General features: G+C 40.6%; 1 protein-coding gene across 2 annotated transcripts in view; it reads left to right on the forward strand.

The window, feature by feature from the left end:
• The window catches only part of FAM76A (family with sequence similarity 76 member A), a 45412-nt gene extending 22597 nt beyond the window's left edge, over positions 1-22815 (forward strand). The window contains exons 5-10 of one of the 2 annotated variants that reach the window (XM_060784303.2): positions 2443-2597; positions 6067-6153; positions 6744-6875; positions 11909-12044; positions 14956-15057; positions 20159-22815. In XM_060784303.2, the coding sequence (XP_060640286.1) occupies positions 2443-2597; positions 6067-6153; positions 6744-6875; positions 11909-12044; positions 14956-15057; positions 20159-20245 (699 nt within the window). In that variant the 3' untranslated portion in view covers positions 20246-22815. The remainder of the gene's footprint in view (positions 1-2442; positions 2598-6066; positions 6154-6743; positions 6876-11908; positions 12045-14955; positions 15058-20158) is intronic. The other variant, XM_060784305.2, reaches the window with a different exon arrangement.
• The last annotated feature ends 410 nt before the right edge of the window (positions 22816-23225 follow it).

Raw genomic sequence — 23225 nt, forward strand, 5'->3', positions numbered from 1 at the left:
AAGTACTTTGGCCACATCATGAGGAGACAGGAAAGCCTAGAGAAGACAATTATGCTGGGGAAAGTGGAAGGCAAAAGGAAGAGGGGCCGACCAAGGGCAAGATGGATGGATGGCATCCTTGAAGTGACTGGACTGACCTTGAGGGAGCTGGGGGTGGTAACGGCTGACAGGGAGCTCTGGCGTGGGCTGGTCCATGAGGTCACGAAGAGTCGGAGATGACTGAACGAATGAACAACAACAACATATATATATATATATATATATATATATATATATATATATATATATATATACACTAGCTGTGCCCTGCCACGCGTTGCTGTGGCCTATAGTAAAACTTATCAAAGTTGAGGTAGATATCTGGACTATTATGAAAGAGAGGTACCTACCTATTCCTTCCCCCTTTTCCTCCCCCTTTCTCTCCTTTCTTCCTTCTCTACCTCTTTCTTTCTTTCACTACTTGGTTTCATCCTTCTCTCTTTCCTTCATTCCCTCCCCCTTTCTTCCTTTGCCTTTCTTCCCTCCCTGTTTGCTTCCTTCTTTCACTTTTTATTTCCTTTTATTTTACCACCATCATAACAATAACAATAATGCAATGCATTGCCTCTGGGACCTGACACCTCTCCCATTCCTCCAGGGTCTCATAGGAACAATAGCATAATAATAATAATAATAATAATAATAATAATAGAAATAACAACCTTTACCCGCCACGTGTTGCTGTGGCCAATCTTCCCTCTTTCTCTCCTTCTTTCCCTCCTTCCTTCCTTCCTTCCCTCCCATCTTTCCTTCTCCTCTTCTTTCTCTATCTCTTTCCTTCCTTCCCCCTTTTTCTTTCTTTTCTGCTGTCTCTCTCTTCTTTCCTTCCATCTTTCCTTTTCTTTCCTTTTCTTCTTCCTTCTTTCTCTAACTTTCCTTCCTTCCCCCTTTTTCTTTACCTCCCTTTCTCTTTCTTCCTTCTTTCCTTCCTTCCTGTCTTTCCTAGATTTTGACAGGGCGGGAAGGGGCGGGGTGGGGTTTGGAGGGGGCGTGAAGTAAAAGGAGGTAAGATTGGGGTGGGGGAGTGATGGAGCGTGGGGTTGTGTGTGTGTGTGCAGCGGCGGGGGGAGTGATGGAGCGTGGGGTTGCGTGTGTGTGTGCGGCGGCGGGGGGGAGTGATGGAGCGTGGGGTTGTGTGTGTGTGTGTGCGGCGGCGGGGGGAGTGAGGTTGTGTGTGTGCGTGCGGCAGCGGGGGGAGTGATGGAGCGTGGGGTTGCGTGTGTGTGTGCGGCGGCGGGGGGAGTGGGGTTGCGTGTGTGCGTGCGGCAGCAGGGGAAGTGATGGAGTGTGGGGTTGTGTGTGTGTGTGCGGCGGCGGGGGGAGTGGGGTTGCGTGTGTGTGTGCGGCGGCGGGGGGAGTGATGGAGTGTGGGGTTGTGTGTGTGTGTGCGGCAGGGGTGTGTGTGTGTGCGGGAAGCGGCGCGGCGGGGCTTGGAGTGGGCATGGTTTCCGCAGAGGGAACATTGGCCGGAAGGGCATGTGCGCGCGCCAGGGAACTTGCGGCTGGGCGCCAATGCGCATGCTCAGTTGTTTTGCCATTTTGTGAGTGTGTTGTTGTGTTGTTTTTCATTTTGAGTAGATATGTTTGTACCTTGTGGGTTGTGTTATGGGCATGGGAATTTTGGTTAAGTTTTGTTGGGGGATTTTTGAGTTTTGTTGTTTTGCCGTTTTGTGAGTGTGTTGTTGTGTTGTTTTTCATTTTGAGTAGATATGTTTGTACCTTGTGGGTTGTGTTATGGGCATGGGAATTTTGGTTAAGTTTCGTTGGGGTTTTTTTGAGTTTTGTTTCCTCATTGGATGCCCCTAACAAATTTATATATATAGATACACACACACACACACACACACACACATTCTCCCCTATTTTTAAAAAATTCTGGTGTTAAAGGAAAGGTTTCCCCTGACATTAAGTCTAGTTGTGTCCGACTCTGGGGGTTGTTGCTCATCTCCATTTCTAAGCCAAAGAGCTGACGTCCATAGACACCTCCAAGGTCATGTGGCCATTGGCATGACTGCATAGAGTGCCGTCACCTTCCTGAAGAAGCGGTACCTATTGATCTACTCACATTGGCATGTTTTCAAACTGCTAGGTTGGCAGAAGCTGGGACTAACAGCAGGAGCTCACCCCACTCCCCAGATTATAACTGCCAACCTTTTGGTCAGCAAGTTCAGCTCAGCCAGCAGCGGGTTACTTTGGGAAATTTAGAAAATCTGAAATAGAACTATGTTCCAGTCAGCATTTGTATCCAAGATTTGAAAGTTTAGGTTTGGATGATCACTCAAAATCATAAAGCATTTTTTGATTCCAGGTGGTTAATACACCTTTGTTTGTTTGTTTCTTTATTCGGTAGAGGATAGGAAATAATACCTTGTGATTCTGATTGACTCACTTCACGGTCCTTAGGTGGATGGGAAGCTACTTTGTTGGCTTTGCACGCTGTCCTATAAACGAGTGCTACAGAAGACCAAAGAGCAACGTAAACACCTGAGCACCTCCTCCCGAACCAGCCTGCCAGAGAAGGAACAGTATGGCCGACTTACCAGCAGCAGCCACTACAGGTAATTAATTGTGCATCACTCTGCTGATAACACATTCAGCTTCATACATTTCTTTTGCAGAAGGGAAGTAGCACGTAAAGGGCTCAACGCCACCATCTCTCTTATATAATCAACTCTGCATCCTTTTTTGTCAGTGTCAAAATTCTGAATGCAATAATAATTACACTAAATGTGAGAATTGGAAAGATATTGTGATTTTGTTAACTTCATTCTTAGAAAAAAATATTTTGTTAATTTTTATTTATTTGCTTCATTTCTGTCCCTCCTTTCTTCCCAGAGGGACTCAAGACTGAGAACAATAACATGACATTTCCCAATTAAATTTAAAAACAAGAAAAAAATCAAATTTACATTTTTTAAATATTTGTGTCATGAATGCAAGTTTAAATACAGTAAAATATAATAAAACATTAATTTAAAAGCTCAACTTTGTTGGGTGTGTGGGCTTATTAACAAAAGACTCTCCCCATGAATGTATAGCAAAGGAACTTGTGACCCAGCAGCAGTAGCCCAAAGTGATAAAAAGAACAAAAAACAGAGACCAATGTTATTTCTTCCATAGGAGGCTTTTCTTTATAGCAAAATAATATGGTTGCACTATTTATAATAACTAGGTTTCCACAACACAAATAAAGTTCAGCCTTCACACTGGAGCTTCACATACAAGGCCTTCTCATATTGAGGCCTACTTCACAATCAGGCCTACTAACAATGAGGCCTATTCTCCCACTGAAACAGTCTCTCACACTGAGAGGCTTCTCTCACACTGAGAGCTCTCTCATACTGAGGCGATACTAAGCAACAGGCAGCTTCTCTGAGTCACTGTGCTTGACTCACATTTCTGTAACCAAAAATATCTAGTTAATTTTTAATATTTCTGACAAGTCTGCCCCATATCTTTAGAAAGACCCTGTCTTGACTTCCTTCTAGTCTATTACTATTCCGAAAGATAGTTCTGTTATGGCAGTGTATCTGTACACATGATTCCTGAGAAAACACCCTATCAATTGTAAATACAGGCAATACTCAAGTTACGAACAAGATAGATTCTACAGGTTTGTTCTTAAGTTGAATGTGTATGCAAGTCAGCCATATATAGATGTGTGTGTGTGTGTGTGTGCGTGTGTGTATGTGCAAGCTTTGGATAGCTTACCTGCAAATACCAGTAATCATTATTCATCAATAGCTCTTAACATTTTGACATTCGTGGGTGTTGACTATGCATTTCCAGCCATTTCTTCATAGCCCAAGAAATAAAAACTTTTTAAAAATAGAAGGAAAAGAAAGCTTTGATGCAAATGACAGTTAATTCTGCAGTCATGATCACATTCTGTGCCTCTGCTGAATGGCAGCATATCTATAGCCCATCTTAAATCATCCTTGGAAGCCCTTGTTGGCAAAGAAATAGAGTCAATATTGTTTAGCATATTTGGCCAGCAAGGTCTGAATTTGGCTGTGAAGTTAAATAAATGAACTGGGTCCAATGTTTCTCCATCAGCATCATATCTGTCTGTCTGTCTGCCCATCTATCTTCTTTCTTTCTCCTCCCACCACCACATACTGTCTGTCTGTCTCTTCCTTGATCTAGCCAATCTCATAATGCTATTGTAAGGACAAAATGAAATGTGGGGAGAACTATATGTGTGACGCCACTTTCCTAATATATACTAATTTTTAACTGTAGTCAGAAGAATCCAAAGTAGTGTTTCTGAACATGATAAAAGTACGAGGGGTATTTTTAAAGTAAGGTCCGTTGGAACATAAGTACACAACGAAAGTTTATTTCAAAAACGTAAATTTATTTTCAGAAAGTACATACTTCACTCTATTTTTCGACATAGTTGCCAAGTTTGTTCAAACACTTGTTATACCTCTGAACCAATTTTAAAATACCCTCTTCATAAAAACTTGCCACCTGCTCCGATAACCAAATCGTCTGTAATCAAAGAAGGGCGACCGGAGCAGTCCTCATCATGGACGTTGTCACGGCCATCTTTGAATTGTCGTGCCCACTTATGCACTTTGCTTTCACTCATAACAGTATCACCGTACACTTCACAAATCTGTCGATGAATTTCTGCAGCAGGCAGGTTCCTTGCTGACAAAAACTGTATCACTGAGCGAACCTCACATGCGGTGGGTGAGTTGATAGTCTTAAACATTTTTAAAGCAAAGAACAGAACCGTACAGGCTAGCTACAGAGCGGAAACTGAGCACAGTTGTTCCCGAGGCATGCCAGTACACGACGCATGCGCCCGTTGCGGTATGCGCGCGAACTACTTATTTATTTATTTATTATTTATTAACTTTATTTATACCCCGCAAAATCTCCCGAAGGACTTGATGCAGCTTACAAAGGCCAAGGCCACCAACAAAACAACAGCATACAAATACAACAGTAAAACTCATAAAGCAAATAATAAAACATCAAGCAAAACAATAAAACACTAAAACAATAACACCTTGACGCATTTAAAACCTAAGGCCGGGCCAAATGTAATAGACAAAATTTTAAAAGTGCTGGACTTGACAGGTGATATGTAGAGGTTTTTGGAGGTAGGTGCAATGTGCAGACAATCCTAAATCTCTAACAAGGTGCATTTGGGACATGATGCCAGGAGTTTCCTATTCTGGAAAGGCACACTGGAACAGTCAGGTCTTCAGGCTCTTCCTAAAGACTGCCAGCGTTGGGGCTTGTCTGATGTCCTACTAGTGTCTACAACAAAACTAGTGTCTAGTGTCTACTAGTGTCTACAACAAAACGGACCTTACTTAAAAAATACCCCTCGTATACAGATACCCATCTGTACAGATAGAGTAGCCGGGTAACAACTGAGCTATCTTGTTGTGGAATGCTTAGCTACTGAGCATGTTGAGTTTTTATGAATAAGTGCACTGAAAATAATCTCTCCTTCATTATCTTCAAGAAATGTTGCAGTCACTCCTGTTTCAAGGTTTTTGGCAAGTACAGTAGAGTCTCGCTTATCCGACCTTCGCTTATCCGACATTCTGTCTTATCTGACGCACTTATCCAATGCTCCCCTTTTCCTCTAGTATTTCCCCTTCAGTTGAAGGAGCATCCCCCAACTCTCTCTCCATTCCTGATAAGTGAAAAAGGCAAGACAATGAGTTGGGGAGGGAAGAGAGGGGGGAAAAAAGGCAGGACTGGAAGCAGAAGCGTCCTCTCTCCTTCCCATGCTCCTCTTCCGCATCCGGACACTTTCCTGCTGGGCCGCTCTAGCCCCGAGGCATTGCCTTTAACTCTTTGAGTCCTTATTTTTAGTATTCTAGGTGTCTAATGCTGTGCCAGACAGTAACATATGGAGACTCCATATTAGCCGACATTTCCGTTCATCCGATGTTCTGCCAGCTCGCCAGTGAGACTCTACTTAATAGACAAATAAAACAATATCCAGGAATCCAACTGTAGAATTGCAAACCTAACGTCTGTAATTTGTTTTCTTTGCAGCCAGAAAACATTATCTACATCTTCTATTCAGAATGAAATTCCAAAGAAAAAGCCCAAGTTTGATGCCATATCAGCCAATGGGGACAGGTGAGCCAGTTAAAATTTGGCAGTGTAGATGAGAAGGCTGATCTGTTGATTAAAAACAAAAGATTTTAGAACAAATGTCCCACTGCTTACAGGCTGAAAAGTAATGTTCTCCTGAATTTGAGGGTTATTGTGGAACCACTTTGTCATTTTAATATTTAATATTTAAATAAATAATTTTGGTGAAAACATTTGGCAACAAACTGTGTTCTTATAGTTATACAATGCAGTTTAGATGTCCTGAGAAGCAGGTTTAGTTCAAGCAGTGCAGAAGAGGTATGCGAGGGAGTGGGGGAGTGAGAGAGGAATCAAAGAAGAAGAAGCTTAAATCATCCCATTTTCTCCCTGTTTTATTCTGGGAGAAGGCAAATCCCAACCCTCTCTGGAGCCATAGCTTCGATTTTGCAGCTGCGTTATACAAAATGTGTTGGGGTTTCTTTTCTTTTCTTTTTTTCTCAAAAAGGCATCCAATTGAAATATCAGGCTAGAGTTCCCTGATTTCTTTTCCAGGAAAGAATGAGGGAGCTAAGGTTATTTTTTTTCCATTCTTGCTGTGCATATTTTCATTCCTCCCTTTCCTCTCTAATTCTCAGCGTTCCTTCCTCTCCCGAGACGCTTTGCCCCCCTATCCAGAGTGCCCCGTCCGTGTTGGCGCAGTGGGCTGCTTCCCAACAGAGTCTCGGTGCCCATGATTGTCCTGTTTCTCAAGGCACTGACATCCTGAAGTGAGATCACATATTTTCTCCCCTGTTTCCTTCCCAACCCTGGGAATTGTCTCATCTCTGGAAGTACTCCATGCTGATGGGTTTCCTCCTAGAACTCATTGTGTCAGGAGCATGGGCCAGGTGATGGGCCAGAACCTCTGCGTGCATCTGAATTCATTCCTAGACAATCCCATATGCTTCTCTGCCACTTCTCTGTTGTCTGTGGTGACTAGATATAGACATATCAAGGCAGGAAACCCTGATGTGCAGAGATAAGGTTATGCTAGACCACTGCGAAAAGGCTCAGAAACTACTTTACATGGAGTTAAAACCTATTTATTGCAGTTTGACACTGACAAGCAGCAGGTCTCTGGAGATTCATACTGGAATCTTTTCCAAACCTTGCATGGAAAGGTGGGTGATTGAACCTCAGACCTTTTACCTAGAAAGCTTATGCTCTGCTACTGAGATAAAGCCTTTTTGAGTCCCCTTTGGGGGAGATAAAGCAGGATATGAATATAATAATAATAATAATAATAATAATAATAATAATAATCAGCCAGCAGCGTAATCTTGTCTGCTGTGGACTCATCTTGTTGTGTTTCTAATAATAATAATAATAATAATAATAATAATAATAATAATAATAATCACACAGTTCTAGACACTTGGGAAGTGTCCAACGTGTGATCCAATACAACAGCCAGCAGAATATCTGCTCTGGATTCATCTTGTGTTTCTAGTAATAATAATGATATTAATAATTCTCCAAGTTTCTGTCCAAAATTATCCAACCCAAGATCACCCATACTGGCTGTACCAACAACATCATGGCAACAGCATGAGTGAGGCATGCTGATAGGATGAGGAAAGAGATAAAAACATGGAGAATAAATGCAAAAGTTCCCACTGAATCCTGTAGTGTTATCATGTAACTGCTACTAGAGAGGAAGATTTTATTCTCTAAACACGTCTTTCTTATGAATCTACCTTGAAAAGAACAGTAAATGACCTTCATACCTGTCTCCATGCCAGTCTGTTGAATTTTTGAAATGCTGATACAAGAAAAGCCTGTTTGCAACAACTACTACAGGCATGGGGAAACTTCAGCCTTCTAGAACTCCTATAATTGATATGGTTTGGTCCTCACTGTAACCTTAGTGAAAAGTGATCATTTTATTATTTTGAGAACTGCAGATTGTCTGACTTTGTCAGAAAAACACTGTTTCCAAAGCAGTTTTTACACACAGCAGCCTTTATACACTGGAGCTTCACACATGAGGCTTTACACATGAGGCCTTCAACCTGGGGCTTCTTTCACCAAAGCTTCTCACACCAGGCCTTCCTCAGACTCGGCCTTCTCATAGACTAAAGCCTACCTCACGCTGTGAGGTCTACCTCACAGAATAAGACCTTTCTCCCACTGAGGTTTACCTCAGACCGAGGGCATTACAAAGCAATAAGCATGCCGACTTATATTGAACCACAACTTTTGCCGAGTGATTGCATCCATTTAACCCTTTCAGTGCTTGACTTACATTTTGTAATTAAAAATACATAGTTAATTTTTAATATTTCTTTACTTTATTTTGCTTTAGTTTAAAGGGTGGCTTCCTTTCTCTCAAGGCAGTTTATGATCAATTTGAATCTTAAAATGAGTGTAGTGTGAAGTTAGTGTTTCCTGAGGAAACTACCAGCCAAACACTCTTCAAAACAATACTTTGGGGCTTGTTTTATTATAGATATGAAGCAGGGAACACTTTGGCTTATATGACTTGTCTCTTGGAACCTAAATACTCCCTGTGGAAAGTAGCCTTTGCAGCACTAGCATCCCATTCCTTTGGTTTCTTTCCCACTCATTATTGCTGTGTCGAATGTACTGTTTCTCAAACTTATTCCAACTTCATACCACTGTGCAAAAAGTGCTGTCAAGAAACATATAGATTCCATACTGATGAAGTTATTCTGTGGTGGCTTATTCCTTTTTATGTCAGATTTAGAAATGTTAGGGGAAACTACCCTAAATAAAGCAGAGCATCCAAAAACAAACAGGATACAAAAGTTGAACAATAGCTCACAGCAAGCAAAGCATGAAGTGCTATTTGATTTGGCTATAAAGAATTTAGAGTTTTGGAGGCAAATATGTAGAGTCCAATTTTAAAAATCACACAAAAGTTTATTTACAACTAGCTGTCCTCCGTCACGCGTTGCTGTGGCCCACTCTGGTGGTCACGAAGGTTCTGTGTGGGAGGTTTGGCCCAATTCTATCGTTGGTGGGGTTCTGAATGCTCTGTGATTGTAGGTGAACTACAAATCCCAGCAACTACAACTCCCAAATGTCAAGATTCTATTTTCCCCAAACTCCACCAGTGTTCACATTTGGGCATATTGAGTATTTGTGTAGAGTTTGGTCTAGAGCCATCATTGTTTGAGTCCACAGTGCTCTCTGGATGTAAGTGAACTACAACTCCAAAGGACACTGCCCACCAAACCCAGTATTTTCTGTTGGTCGTGGGAGAACTGTGTGCCAAGTTTGGTTCAATTCCATCGTTGGTGGGGTTCAGAATGTTCTTTGATTGTAGGTGAACTATAAATTCCAGCAACTACAACTCCCAAATGACAAAATCAATTTTTTGAATGAAGGACATACATTGGGTTGTTAGGTGTCTTGTGTCCAAATTTGGTGTCAATTTGTCCAGTGGTTTTTGAGTTCTGTTAATCCCACAAACGAACATTACATTTTTATTTATATAGATAATAAAGAAATAACTACATTTCTTCTGAGTAAAGAACTGGGTATTCTAAGTTTTCAAGAGAGGGAAATACATGTAAGTGTACATACAGGTATCATATATAAGTCAACGTCATGTATAAATCGAGGGCAGATTTGGAGGCCAGAATTATAGATTTTTATATGAGTTATGGAGAAGTTGGGGGTCTTTGAAGAATGGAAAGCACTAATGCTGCCTCAGGGACTAAGCTCTTGTCTTTCACTACACTACTGATAGAAGGAGATTTAAAGATTTCAGCATGGATCCCATCAGGCCCGCTGGCTTTGTTATTTTTTAGTTGGCTGATGGCTTTGCTGACTTCCTCCAAACATTTTCCTTTTTTAATATAAGATTTAGGGTGCAGTAATCACATTAACCTGTCAATAAGTTGATCTTTTTGAGTTGATTTTTTTGCTAAAATGTCTAGACTTATACTTGAGTATACAGCACGCATGGGCAAACTTGGGCCCTGCAGGTGTTTTGGACTTCAACTCACACAATTCCTGACAGGCTATTGGCTGTCAGGAATTGTGGGAGTTGAAGTCCAAAACACCTGGAGGGCCCAAATTTGCCAATGCCTGCTATATAAGGTATATTTTAATGTATTTATTTGATTTCTATTCACCAGAATGGCAGGTATATATGTTTGTGTGCTTATATTCTTAATGCCCTAGTCCTTTTATAATCTGAATACCATTTACATGTACGTACCTATTTACAATTTTTGAAAAATTTTGTTTGGAATTTAATTGTGATTAACACAACTTTTTGCAGTATCTGTTCAATGCCACTAGAGAGCAGAAACAACCCACAGAGATAAATTACAAGCTTGTAGTCAGAATATTGGTTTGATAGAATAATTATATTCCAGCAAGCTTTTCAAAGCTCATGCCATTTATATAGCTAGCTATATTCTGGATGAACTAAAAAAGAAAGAAAGATATGTCACAACAATTGATTGTTCTGATGCATAACATGTACTCAGGGCAAGGGGCTATTCTCAGAACAGGATACGGCGAAAAGGGTTAGACAAGACTGCTTTTTGTCACACTCTCTGGTTAACTTATAGAATCATGGAGTTGAAACAGTCACTGGGTTGTTGTAGGTTTTTTCGGGCTATATGGCATTTTCTAGAGGCATTTCTTCTGACGTTCCACCTGCATCTATGGCAAGCATCCTCAGAGGTAGTGGGGTCTGTTGGAACTAGAAAAAGGGGTTTATATATCTGTGGAATGAACAGGGTGAGACAAAGGACTCTTGTCTGCTGGAGCTAGGTGTGAATGTTTCAACTGACCACTTTGATTGCCTGGCAGTGCCTGGAGCAATCTTTTGTTGAGAGGTGATTAGATGTCCTTGTTTGTTTCCTCTCTGTTGTTGTGCTGTTCTAATTTTAGAGTTTTTTGATACTGGTAGCCAGATTTTGTTCATTTTCATGGTTTCCTCCTTTCTGTTGAAATTGTCCACATGCTTATGGATTTCAATGGCTTCTCTGTGTAGTCTGACATGGTGGTTGTTGGAGTGATCCAGCATTTCTGTGTTCTCAAATAATATGCTATGTCCAGGTTGGTTCATCAGGTGCTCTGCTATGGCTGACTTCTCTGGCTGAAGTAGTCTGCAGTGCCTTTCATGTTCCTTGATTCGTATTCGGGCAATGCTGCGTTTGGTAGTCCCTATGTAGACTTGACCACAGCTGCATGTTATACGGTAGACTCCTGCAGAAGTGAGAGGATCCCTCTTGTCCTTTGCTGAACGAAGCATATGTTGGATTTTCTTGGTGGGTCTGTAGTTTGTATGTTGTGTTTCTGTTTTAAAAAGAAGGAGAGTTCACCACTTTCCAAAGTAGCTGAATAACAGCTCTATCAGGATTTTTTCCCCTAATGTTTAGGTGGGATCTCTTTTCTTGCAATTTGAATCCATTCCTCCATGTTCTAATCTCTGGGACATCCTTTACAAACATCCTTTTCTTGTAAACAAACTAGTAAAATATTGACTAGATAATATTACCACTAGGCAGATTTGTAATTGGTTAAGCGACCAAACCCAAAAGGTGCACACCATTGGTTCCCCTTCATCGTGGAATGAAGCTTTTATCACTGAAGTCACATTAGAAACAAACAGCACAGGGCATTATGCATGAAAGGTGTGCACATTCATTCTTAAGAAAGAGAATCTCAGTGAGTGAGTGACCGTGGGGTTATTATGCCTGGTGCTCTGTGATACTAACCTCTCCCTTTGAATTAAAAGGCCATTATATATAACTTAAGTTCTCTTTGTCTCCCTTAGTTTTTCTCCAGACCTGGCCTTGGACTCTCCTGGCACTGACCACTTTGTCATCATAGCTCAGCTGAAAGAAGAAGTGGCCACTCTGAAGAAAACGTTGCATCAGAAAGATCAGATGATTCTGGAGAAAGAGAAAAAGGTAGAGCCTCCTTCAGCTTCCTTTGTGGGAAAATGGGCCTTAGCCAGCATGATCCTGGCAAGCAATATAGACTCGCCATCCACCCTGTTGTTCTCTATGAAGTGTGGATTGTAATGTCCTTGCCAACATCATCATATCTCTGAAGCCCAGTACAATGGTGGAAAGTCCAAAAGAGAGGGTTGTGTAGGTTGAGTATTCCTTATGTAGAACTTTGAAATCCAAAATACTCCACTGTGTATTTTGACTGAGACAATATTTTGGATTTCAAAGTTCTGGATAAGGAATACCCAACCTACACAACTCTCTCTTTCTGATTGGGTCTGCAACAACAAAGATGGAGGACAAACAACAAGGTCTGCCCCAGGCAAGGCCGTGAGGGATAAGAGAATGCTTCTGGGCCCAGCCATTTTGGATAAGGGATACTGAAACCATGCTGAAGATATGGGTCTGCTCACTTTCCCTACCTTCTACCACTGTGTTGTTCTTAAAGGATGGGTGAGGATATATTTGGTTGTCCAGATGTTTGAGACTGCTGCTTCTATAATCTATGATGCCGATTGGACCTTTTGGGAGTGAAGTCCAAAACATCTGAAGTTCTAAACCCAACGTGAACTGGCTGGTTCTTCCATTCTATTTGCCCTTAATTTGAAGCTCTCTGAATTCTTGTTAATATAATAGTCCATTGTCCTCAGGTATTTTAGTTGTGGAATTAATGGGAACAGGTTACTGGGCATTAATCAATGGGGAAATTAAGTTGCATCAAATAGTGTCCAGCTTAATATTCAAGAGATGGCCCCCTCCTCTCGACATTGCATGTTTGGAAGAAATGACAAAATAAATTACAAATAAATAAAATAGATCCCTTTCCGCTAGAAACCCTGGAAAATAAAGATAAAATATTTAGGAATTTAATCAGGTCCCTGAAAGAGAATGGAGTAAAGAAGGTAGGAGACCTCTTGGAACCCAATGGAGCTATTAAAAAATGGGATAAGATAAAGGACAAATGTGGCTTAAAGTATTGGATAGCTTGGTTAGGCCTGTCGCAAAGAGCACAAGAAATAAAAAAGAAAGAAACATCAGATGCCCCATTGGATAGAATAATAGGCTGAAAAATAAAAAAAAGAGGCATTATAGGGGAAATATATAAGGAACTAATAGCCTTATCCTATAATACAAAACATACTTTAGTAGAGGCCTGGAAACAGGATATAAACTTCAATGAAAACGTAGTAAACTCCTGGATCGATAAAACCCAAAAAATTAAACATCTAAGAATCAAAGAAACTCAAAAGAAAATAATTTCAAAATGGTATAGGACCCCCTCTCAATTGGTTCACATTATGAAAAACACATCTAACAAATGCTGGCATAAATGCGGGGAGATTGGTACTTTTTCACACATGTGGTGGGACTGCTCTGAAATCCAAAACTATTATAATACTGTTAGAGAAGTAATAGAGGAAATAATAGAGTAAAACCTACTTTGGAATAAAGCTCGATTTCTGTCCCTCAACATAGAGGTAAAGGAGGGAAACAATGAATGGTCAGATATATTGAAATTTATGATAGCCGCTATACATGCCACAATCGTCAGAGGTTGGAAAGATAAAACAAGGTGGGACTTGAAAACCTGGTGGTCTTATCTCTCTGAATATTTCATTAATGACTTCATCTATGAAAAGAAAAATAAATATTTGAATATTCAGTCAAGACAAGATTGGTATAGGAAATGGTCTTGTTTAATCGACAAAACGAAAGGAAAAGATAGGTACAGAACTTTAAATCAGGCCTTCCAGACAATTGAATCAATGTACTAACTTAAGTAAACCCAGATGGTGGTGGATGGGAGGTGGGAAGAGGGTGATAAGGGTGGGTGGGTGGGGGAGGGGGTTTAAAGGAGTAAATAATCGAGATATACGGCAAAGGGAAGCACAATTGGAACCTGCATTCTAGCCATAAAAATTGTAAACAGTTTTTGATATTATCTTTTAGATGGCTAGGGTTCATATTGTATTGTTTTGTCATCTGTATGAAGAAATTAATAATAAAAAAGTTTTTAAAAACTTAATATTTAAACTAAACAGATATTAGGTTCTTGTGGGTTTTTTCGGGCTATAGGGCCATGTTCTAGAGGCATTTTCTCCTGATGTTTCGCCTGCATCTATCAAGGAACATGAAAGGCACTGCAGACTACTTCAACCAGAGAAGTCAGCCATAGCAGAGCACCTGATGAACCAGCCTGGACACAGCATATTATTTGAGAACACAGAAATGCTGGACCACACCAACAACCACCATGTCAGACTACACAGAGAAGCCATTGAAATACACAAGCATGTGGACAATTTCAACAGAAAGGAAGAGACCATGAAAATGAACAAAATCTGGCTACCAGTATTAAAAAACTCTAAAATTACAACAGCAAAACAGCAGAGAGGAAACAACCAGGCACATCTTAACACCTCTCAACAAAAGATTCCCCCAGGCTCAGCCAGGCCTTCAAATGCTAATGAAGGTGGTCAGTTGAAACATTCACACCTAGCTCCAGCAGAGAAGAGCTCTTTGCCCCACCTGAGCCATTCCACAGATATATAAACCCATTGTCCTAATTCCAACAGACCTCACTACCTCTGAGGATGCTTGCCATAGATGCAGGCGAAACGTCAGGAGAAAATGCCTCTAGAACATGGCCCTATAGCCCGAAAAAACCTACAAGAACCTAGTGATTCCAGCCATGAAAGCCTTCGACTAAACAGATATTGAATTGTATGTATATATGATTCTACTATTAAGGGAAAGTGTAACTAATATCCGTATTGGAATTCTACAAGGGTGCATCCCACTGTTGGATGCACATTTAGTGCATTTCAGATTACATTATTTTCCTTGCGGTTGTTTGATCGGTTTGCAGATAACGGAACTGAAGGCTGATCTGCAATACCAAGAGTCACAAATGAGGGTCAAAATGAACCAAATGGAGAAGACTCACAAGGAAGTCACGGAACAATTGCAGGTGATTTTCTTGAACTTGATCCATCAGGGAGCATGCATGAGATCAAGTAGATATTTATTGTCATAGACAAACACGGTAAGAGTTTGTGTAATCACATGTAATAATATCTTATTTTCAACTAGAAATGGAAATTATGTTTATCTTTTTTCCTTCCTTGGCTTGAAAAACTGGTTTTCTGACACTTGAGAAAACCAGGCAGAAAGAACAAGATAGAAGCAAGAATTGTTTGCAGTTGATGTCCAGTATTTCTGTTATCATGGAATGTTTGGGGAAATTATTCTGCACAGGAATGCACATTTATGGGTGCAAGAGAATTCTGGGATTTTGTAGGAAAACACTGTCTTTTATCTGTTTGCTCTTTTCAGTGCAACACACCAGAGCAATACTGCATAACCACAGTCTCATACCAAAGCATAACCTTGCATAAAAACCGGCAGTCTTGCTCAAAATTAGCCACATACAGTAGAGAAAAGAGCCCAAGGGCCCGCATCCGCCCTCTCTCCCCACTTGGGTTTCCCTATACTTGTGTTAGAGCCTAATCTACTACAGTTTACACCCCTGTGTATATACTTACCTGGGAGTTAATCCATCTGGGAACACTCATTTATTTATTTATATCCTGCTTTATCTCTCCATACGGAGACTCAAAGCGGCTCACAATCATAAACTTTACAGCTTAAAATATACAAAAACACAATAATAAAACAGTAGATCATTATATATTATTATATATTATCAGTAGTAATTAAAATATTAGTATTGCTATATTACAATATGATTGCTATATTGTATTGTTCATATTTTATTGTATTATTATCAATTATAATTGATAATATTATCAATATGTACAATATCTACAGTATATTATTAGCATAACATATTATTAGTATTATACATTAATATATTGTACTATACTGCAATATTATTAGTAATATCACATGTAATATATAATATACAGTTATTACAATTATATATGAGAGAGACATGAGAGAAGCCTCCCACAAGGATGATGAAAACATCAAATCATCTGGGCGTCCCCTGGGCAACGTCCTCGCTCCTGACACGACAAATAATAATAATAATAATAATAATAATAATAATAATAATTTATTATTATTATTGTTGTTATTGTTATTATTATTATATTGTACTACAGTAGAGCCTTGCTTATCTGACATAAACGGGCCGGCAGAATGTCAGATAAATGAAAATGTTGGATAATACAGAGTCCCCTACTATTACCCATGCGATGTGGTGCTAGACCCCTACAATATTAACAACAGGGACTCAAAGGGTCAAGGCAAGGCAATGCCTCGGGGCTAGAGTGGCGTAGCAGGAAATGCCCGAATGCGGAAGAGGAGCGTGGAAATCACCGAGGGAAGGAGGAAGGACACTTTCACTTCCACTTTGCAATAATTTTAATTTATTTATTTATTTGGTACACTTGTATACCGCTAATATCTCAGCCTATACGGCGACTCATTGCGGTTTACAGCATATTTAAAACTACAATATTCCAATTTAAAATATAAAATTAAAATATAAAATACATACATATACATACATAGTATTGGGCCACCAATACAGACCAGAACATCTCATAATTAAAGTCACAATCCAATTCGTTGTCCGAGATTGCTAATCCATGATCAAAACATCATCACGTCGGGTTAGCCGAAAACTTGCTGGAACATCCAAGTTTTCAGTTTTTAATGCATAAGTTCTTTTTATTGCAATTTTCCAGTGTTATGGGGTATATCAGAACTTTTACAGAACAACGTTTAGACATACATACAGATTCTATGCAACTACATTGGATTTACAACAACCTACAGTTACGTTGGACTAAAAAACAAACAAAGGACAATTACATTTTTACTCAGCATTCACCTTCACATATAAACATTGATCTATAACCGTGCATCCAAGTATTACCATATCCTTTTCTCCTTCCTTGGAGGAGAACACCTGTTAGGCCAAACCCTGCTTTCCTGCAGCCTGCCAATGCATAGTTCCAAAACTTCCATAATGCCAAAATGCATCCTTTCCCTAAGCACAGTGCCAAGGATCAGCTCCCTGTTTTCCATACAGCAGAACCTGATTATGTAACATGACTCCAAAATGCACTCCTTCCTCTTCCCATGAGAAAGAAGCAAGTGAACAGACTGCTCCCTTGCAAATCTGCCACTCTCTGAATACACCATCACTGTCCTTCTCATGGAGCTGAGAGGCAAACACCTCTGCTGTCTGTCACAATTTGAGAATTATCAGGTTGAGTCTTTTATAGGAATGTTCTGTTGATGTAGTCCCAAAGTTGTAAATTAATGATAGACGTCTTCCATTCTGGCTCCATCTCAGTTTCCTGGCCAGATGTTGACTCTTCATGATTGGTGTTAGCCTTGTGTTGGCTTCCTTCTTAACACTTCTCTTATCACTGTCACAGTTCTTACCACAGTTTACCATGGCAGGTCAACCATTTCGGTTCTCATTAGCAGGTTTGAATTACAATTCCAGCAAACAGGCAATTAGTCATGGCAGGCCTTAATATTTTAGAATGGTGTCTCCAAAATTATTAGCTCCATCCATACACCTTCCATTAAGTTCTATTCATACCTTCACAACATATTAAATCCACACTTATCAAATCTGCACATTATATTTCTAGTGACACAGTTACACCCTTTGCAATTGGGAACAGAATTTTAAATTACAGACCTCTTTCATCTTAAAAAGATGAAAGATGAAAGAGGTCTGTAATTGAAATCATAGATAGACCTCAACTATGAGAGACAACTTGAGAAAATACATCCAGGAAATCACATTGTCTCATTTTTAATGAATTTATTTGCAAATTATGGTGGAAAATAAGTATTTGGTCCATAACAAAAGTTCATCTCAATACTTTGTTATATATACTTTATTGGCAATGTCAGAGGTCAAACGTTTGCTGTAAGTCCTCACAAGGTTGGCACACACTGTTGCTGGTATGTTGGCCCATTCCTCCATGCAAGAGCAGTGATGTTTTAAGGCTGTCCCTGGGTAGCACGGACTTTCAACTCCCTCCAAAGGTTTTCTATAGGGTTGAGATCTGGAGACTGGCTAGGCCACTCAGGACCTTGATGTTGGGGTTCAGCTTCCGTGTGAACCTGAGCCTCAATCTCTGTGTGAACCTGATTCTCTGATTGTATTTCCTGATGCAACTGAGCAAGCCACTGAACATGTATCTTTCCCTGATAGTGTTGAAACTGTTGATGCTGAGGTCAGTGGCGGGGAAAGTGAAACTAAACAGCCTGATGAGAATGTTTTAGAATCAAGCCGTGATAGCTCTCCAGAGGGAATCACATCTGGGTTTTTTAATGAGGACCGAAGGGAACAGATTTGGAAAAACAGGAGTGAATCACAGTTTCTACAAAGGTCAAATAGATTACGGGAGAGGGAGGCTCAGACTTCAAAGTCTGGGGGCGTTTCAAGAAATAGTTTCTTTAGTTTAAGGGGCCTCCCCCCGCTTATCTCGTTAGATCAAGCAACGTTTTAGACTGCGGCAGCACCTTGGCAGTTTTCTTGTTCCATGGCCTGCATTCCCAGAGGCTTCTAGTTTTCAAGTACGGTTAGTGATATGCTAACAGGTTCCTGGTTTTGTATTGTTGTTTTTGGAATTTTGCTCAAGTTCAAAGATTTTTCCTGCCTGCTGAGTTTCTACTGTGGTTTTTTGACTTTGCATTTACCTTTCTTTTGTAACTACTTTTCATCAATAAAAGAGGATTGTTTTTCTCACAGTCCAGTGTGGTGGATTTAATCTTATGGTCTCGTTTCCTGATCTGGGATGCAACACTTGAAATGCTTCTTACGAAGCCACTCCTTCATTGCCCTGGCAGTGTGCTTGGGATCATTGTCATGCTGAAAGACCCAGCCACGTTTCATCTTTAGTGCCCTTGCTGATGGAAAGAGGTTTGCACTCAAAATCTCACGATACATGGCCCCATTCATTCCTTCATGTATACAGATCGGTCGCCCTGGTCCCTTTGCAGAGAAACAGCCCCAAAGGACGATGTTGCCACTCCAATGCTTCACAGTAGGTATGGTGTTCTTTGGATGCAACTCATCATTCTTTCTTCTCCGAACACGACGAGTTGTGTTTCTGCCAAACAGTTCTACTTTGGTTTCATTTGACCATATGACATTCTCCCAATACTCTTTTGGATCATCCAAATGCTCTCTAGCAAACTTCAGTCAGCCCTGGACATGTACTAGCTTAAGCAGGCTTAAGACACTGCAGGATCTGAGTCCCTGGCGGCGTAGTGTGTTATTGTTCCGTTGGCCCAGGCTCTCTGCAGGTCACTCACTAGGTTCCCCCGTGTGGTTTTGGGATTTTTGCTCACCGTTCTTGTGATCCTTTTGACCCCACGGGCGGGGTGAGATCTTGCGTGGAGCCCCAGATCGAGGGAGATTATCAGTGGTCTTGTATATCTTCCATTTTCTAATTATTGCTCCCACAGTTGATTTCTTCACCCTGAGCTGCTTGCCTATTGCAGATTCAGTCTTCCCAGTCTGGTGCAGGGCGACAATTTTGTTTCTGGTGTCCTTCGATAGCTCTTTGGCCTTTATCATAGTGGATTTGGAGTGTGACTGCTTGAGGCTGTGGACAGGTGTCTTTTATATTGAGAACAAGTTCAAATAGGTGCCATTACTACAGGTAATGAGTGGAGGACAGAAGTGCTTCTTACAGAAGGAGTTACACGTCTGTGAGACTCAGAAATCTTGCTTGTTTGTTAGTGACCAGATACTTATTTTCCACCATAATTTGCAAATAAATTCAATAAAAATCAGACAATGTGATTTTCTGGATGTGTTGTCTCATGATGTCTCTCATAGTTGATGCCTCCCTATGAAGTCAATTACAGACCTCTCTCGTCTTTTTAAATGGGAGAAATTGTACAATTGGTATCTGACTAAATACTTTTTTCCTCATTGTATTTTCATTCTTTTCAATCCATTCTTTTCAATCCAGGTGTATACGTGTCAATAGTTACAGAGTGGACCACAATGCACTCAAGCACTTTTTTTCTCTCTGGTTGTTCCCTGCCCCCCCCCCCCCCAACAGACCAAGAACAGAGAGCTCCTGAAGCAAGCTGCAGCTTTGTCGAAGTGCAAAAAAACAGAGAAGCCTGGGGCAATCACCTCCCCTTAAACACAATGGGGGATTTCTCCCTTATCAAGGAGTCCTTTGATTATCAATCCCTTCGTTCAACAGGCTCAACTGGAATCTTTAAATAGTTGTTGCTATGAATGCAATGAAAAATCTCTGTGTGTGCCCATTCAATAGCATGCTTGCGTGTTGGGTTTTGAATCTTTCATTTTCCTATCATACTACAATGATGAGGGGGGGTTTGCAGTGCATCTTCCACCGCCCCCATTTCTCCAAGCCCATGAACAGGCAGAATATAGAGATTTCCTGCCATCACTTTTATTTTAGCTGCCTTTGGGTTGGCCAGGACAGAGTGATTGCGTTGCTTCAGGGTCCTCCACAGTCTTCCAGGTAGGCTTTCCTTTATGGGGAGGCTACTTTAGTACTCTATTCACATTCATATTTTTTAAAGAGAGTTTTTCAAATGATGCTTTCTCATGTAATGCTTTCAGGTCGTTCTTTGGAGCACCTCGATGCCATCTCGCAAATATTTCTCTTCATTCTATAGAATTGTTTGGGGATGAAGTTTTAAGTCATCGGAGGTCTATCTAAATTCTTAATGGCTTAATGATCTCTTAATCGAATCATTGGAGACATTACCTTGATGGTAAGGTTGGATCACTAATTGGGATTTTTCGTATACTGGATGACTATACTGGTCACTGATTGGGAATTAGCTTCTCTTTTTAAAAAAAAATATTATTATTCGTTACACAGTAAACAAGATCACTTTGCTGGCTTTTATATTTGATCACACATCGGACACTTCCCAAGTGTCTAGGACTCTGTGATGTATTGGAGAATTGTGTGCAGCTCCAAGTAGTAGTTTGCAGGTGACAGATGGTAATTTGATCAGCGCCAATTGTTTTTATATGCAGGCCAAGGTCTTTCGGCACTGCACCCAGTGTGCCAATCACCACCTTGACTCGCTTGTTCCAGAGTCTTTGCACTTCGATCTTTAAATCCTCATATTGTGTAAACTTTTCCAGTTGCTTCTCATCAATCCTGCTGTCGCCTGGGATTGCAACATCAATTATCTATACTTGTTTTTCCCCACGATCATGAGGACAGGAGTATTATTATTATTATTATTACTATTATTATTTTGTGTCAGGAGTGACTTAAGAAACTGCAAGTCGCTTCTGGTGTGATAGAATTGGCCGCCTGCAAGGGCCGTTGCCCAGGGGACGCCTGGATGTTTTACCATTCTTTGTGAGGCTTCTCTCATGTCCCTGCAAGGGAAGCTGGAGCTGACAGATGGGAGCTCACCCTGCTGCCCGGATTCGTCCTGCCAACCTGTTGGTCAGCACTCCTGCCAGCACAAGGGTTTAACCCATTGCGCTATCAGGGGCTCCATCATCATGATCATCATCATCATTACTTCTACTACTATTATGTTGGCTTACATGCCATTGCTTTTATTTAGAGCTGGGCACTTCCCTGCTCAAGCTTAGTGGATTTCTTACAAGTCAGAGGCAGGGTGACACTACTCCCAACAAATGCAAGATACAACTATGCAGAGTTTCAAGGAATGGTTATTGTGGTGTCGCTGAATATGGTGCCCTGCAAAAGGAGCTTGAAGAGATCTAAGAAAGGAGAATGGATGTCCAGTGAAACAATAATCATCTCACAGGAAAACAGGAGATGGGTCAGAATATGTACTGTCAAAAGCGGATCTAAACTCACTTATTCCATGCTAATTCATGGAAAAATAAATGAGAATAGCTCTACCGCTGGTTGAGAGCGTCCGTCAAGGCATCTTTTAGAAAACAGCTGAAATCACAAGTAGTTTCTGACCAGTTTAGTCTCTGCAGAACCCCATCTGAAGAAATGGCTCGGGGAGAGAGACACTGACACATGGAGCAATGCAAGATTTGCCTTTTAAAAGAATTTTTAAAAAGAGACTTCTGCGGCAACTGAGTCAAAAACTGTATTAAGAATGCTTTTTTTCAATGGCACTTTGAAGAACGACAAGCCTCAGGCACAGAAGAAAATAGAACTGAAATAATTTCACAACTGTGGGTTATTTATTTTTTCCCTTTGTTTTGCTTTGAAGGAAAGATGGTGTGTGAGAATCTGCCACAAAGTGTAAAGCAGAAAACTAATTTTTATACTTAAAACATTTTTTGGGAGAAACTGGTTCAAAGAAACTTTAACTGATATGTTTTTGAGCTTCCTCAGCCAAGAAAAGTTAAAGACAAAAGACGAGGATTTTCCTGTTAACAGGGCCTTTTTTCTTATTTATGGAAGTGGATCATGCATTAAAGTGGGTAATTTCTAGTGATGCTGTTTTTTTCTTTATATTTGTAATATTCGTAGTTTTAAAAGGGAGCTCAGATTTGTACAAAAGTGCAAAATGGACAAAAAACTGGTTTGGGGAGGGGTGGGATCTTTGAGCGATTTCATGTTTGGATATATTTTGTCTATGTCTTGGTTTGAGTTGGCAAAAAGTCATTTTTCCCTCCTTGGCTTAGGCCTAATCCAAGCACAGGCTGCTGCCGTGAAGTATAAAGAACATTTGGTGCTATGGTGGAATTTGATGTATGTACAGGATTAAACTGTATTTTCTGTAATTATGCTTTCTTGGATGTCTCTCCTTCAATCTCCCCAGATAACTGTCTATTATTATGTACTGGCTTGGGTATCCGGCGTTGCCTGGCTTATTTGAAAAGGTCTTTTTTTTTAATTTTACAAAATGCATAAGGCTGTGAGTGAACTACAACTCACATCATGCCAGGTGAACCCCCTGAAACCCCATCAGTAGTTAAAGTTTGTCATGTTGGTCAAGTTTGCTCTAGATCAGGTATGGGCAAACCCAGGCCTGCGGGCTGGATGCAGCCCCTTGGGCTCTTTTCTCAGGCCTTCCATTCTCTCACCATCCTATCCTTCCTTCCTTTCCTCTTTCCTCCCTCCTTCCCCCTTTCTCTTTCTCCTTCCTTCCTTCCCTTTTGTCTTTCCTCCCTCCCTTGCCTCCCTCCCTCCA

The sequence above is a fragment of the Anolis sagrei genome, chromosome X (assembly GCF_037176765.1).
Source record: "Anolis sagrei isolate rAnoSag1 chromosome X, rAnoSag1.mat, whole genome shotgun sequence".
Taxonomy (NCBI): Eukaryota; Metazoa; Chordata; class Lepidosauria; order Squamata; family Dactyloidae; genus Anolis; species Anolis sagrei.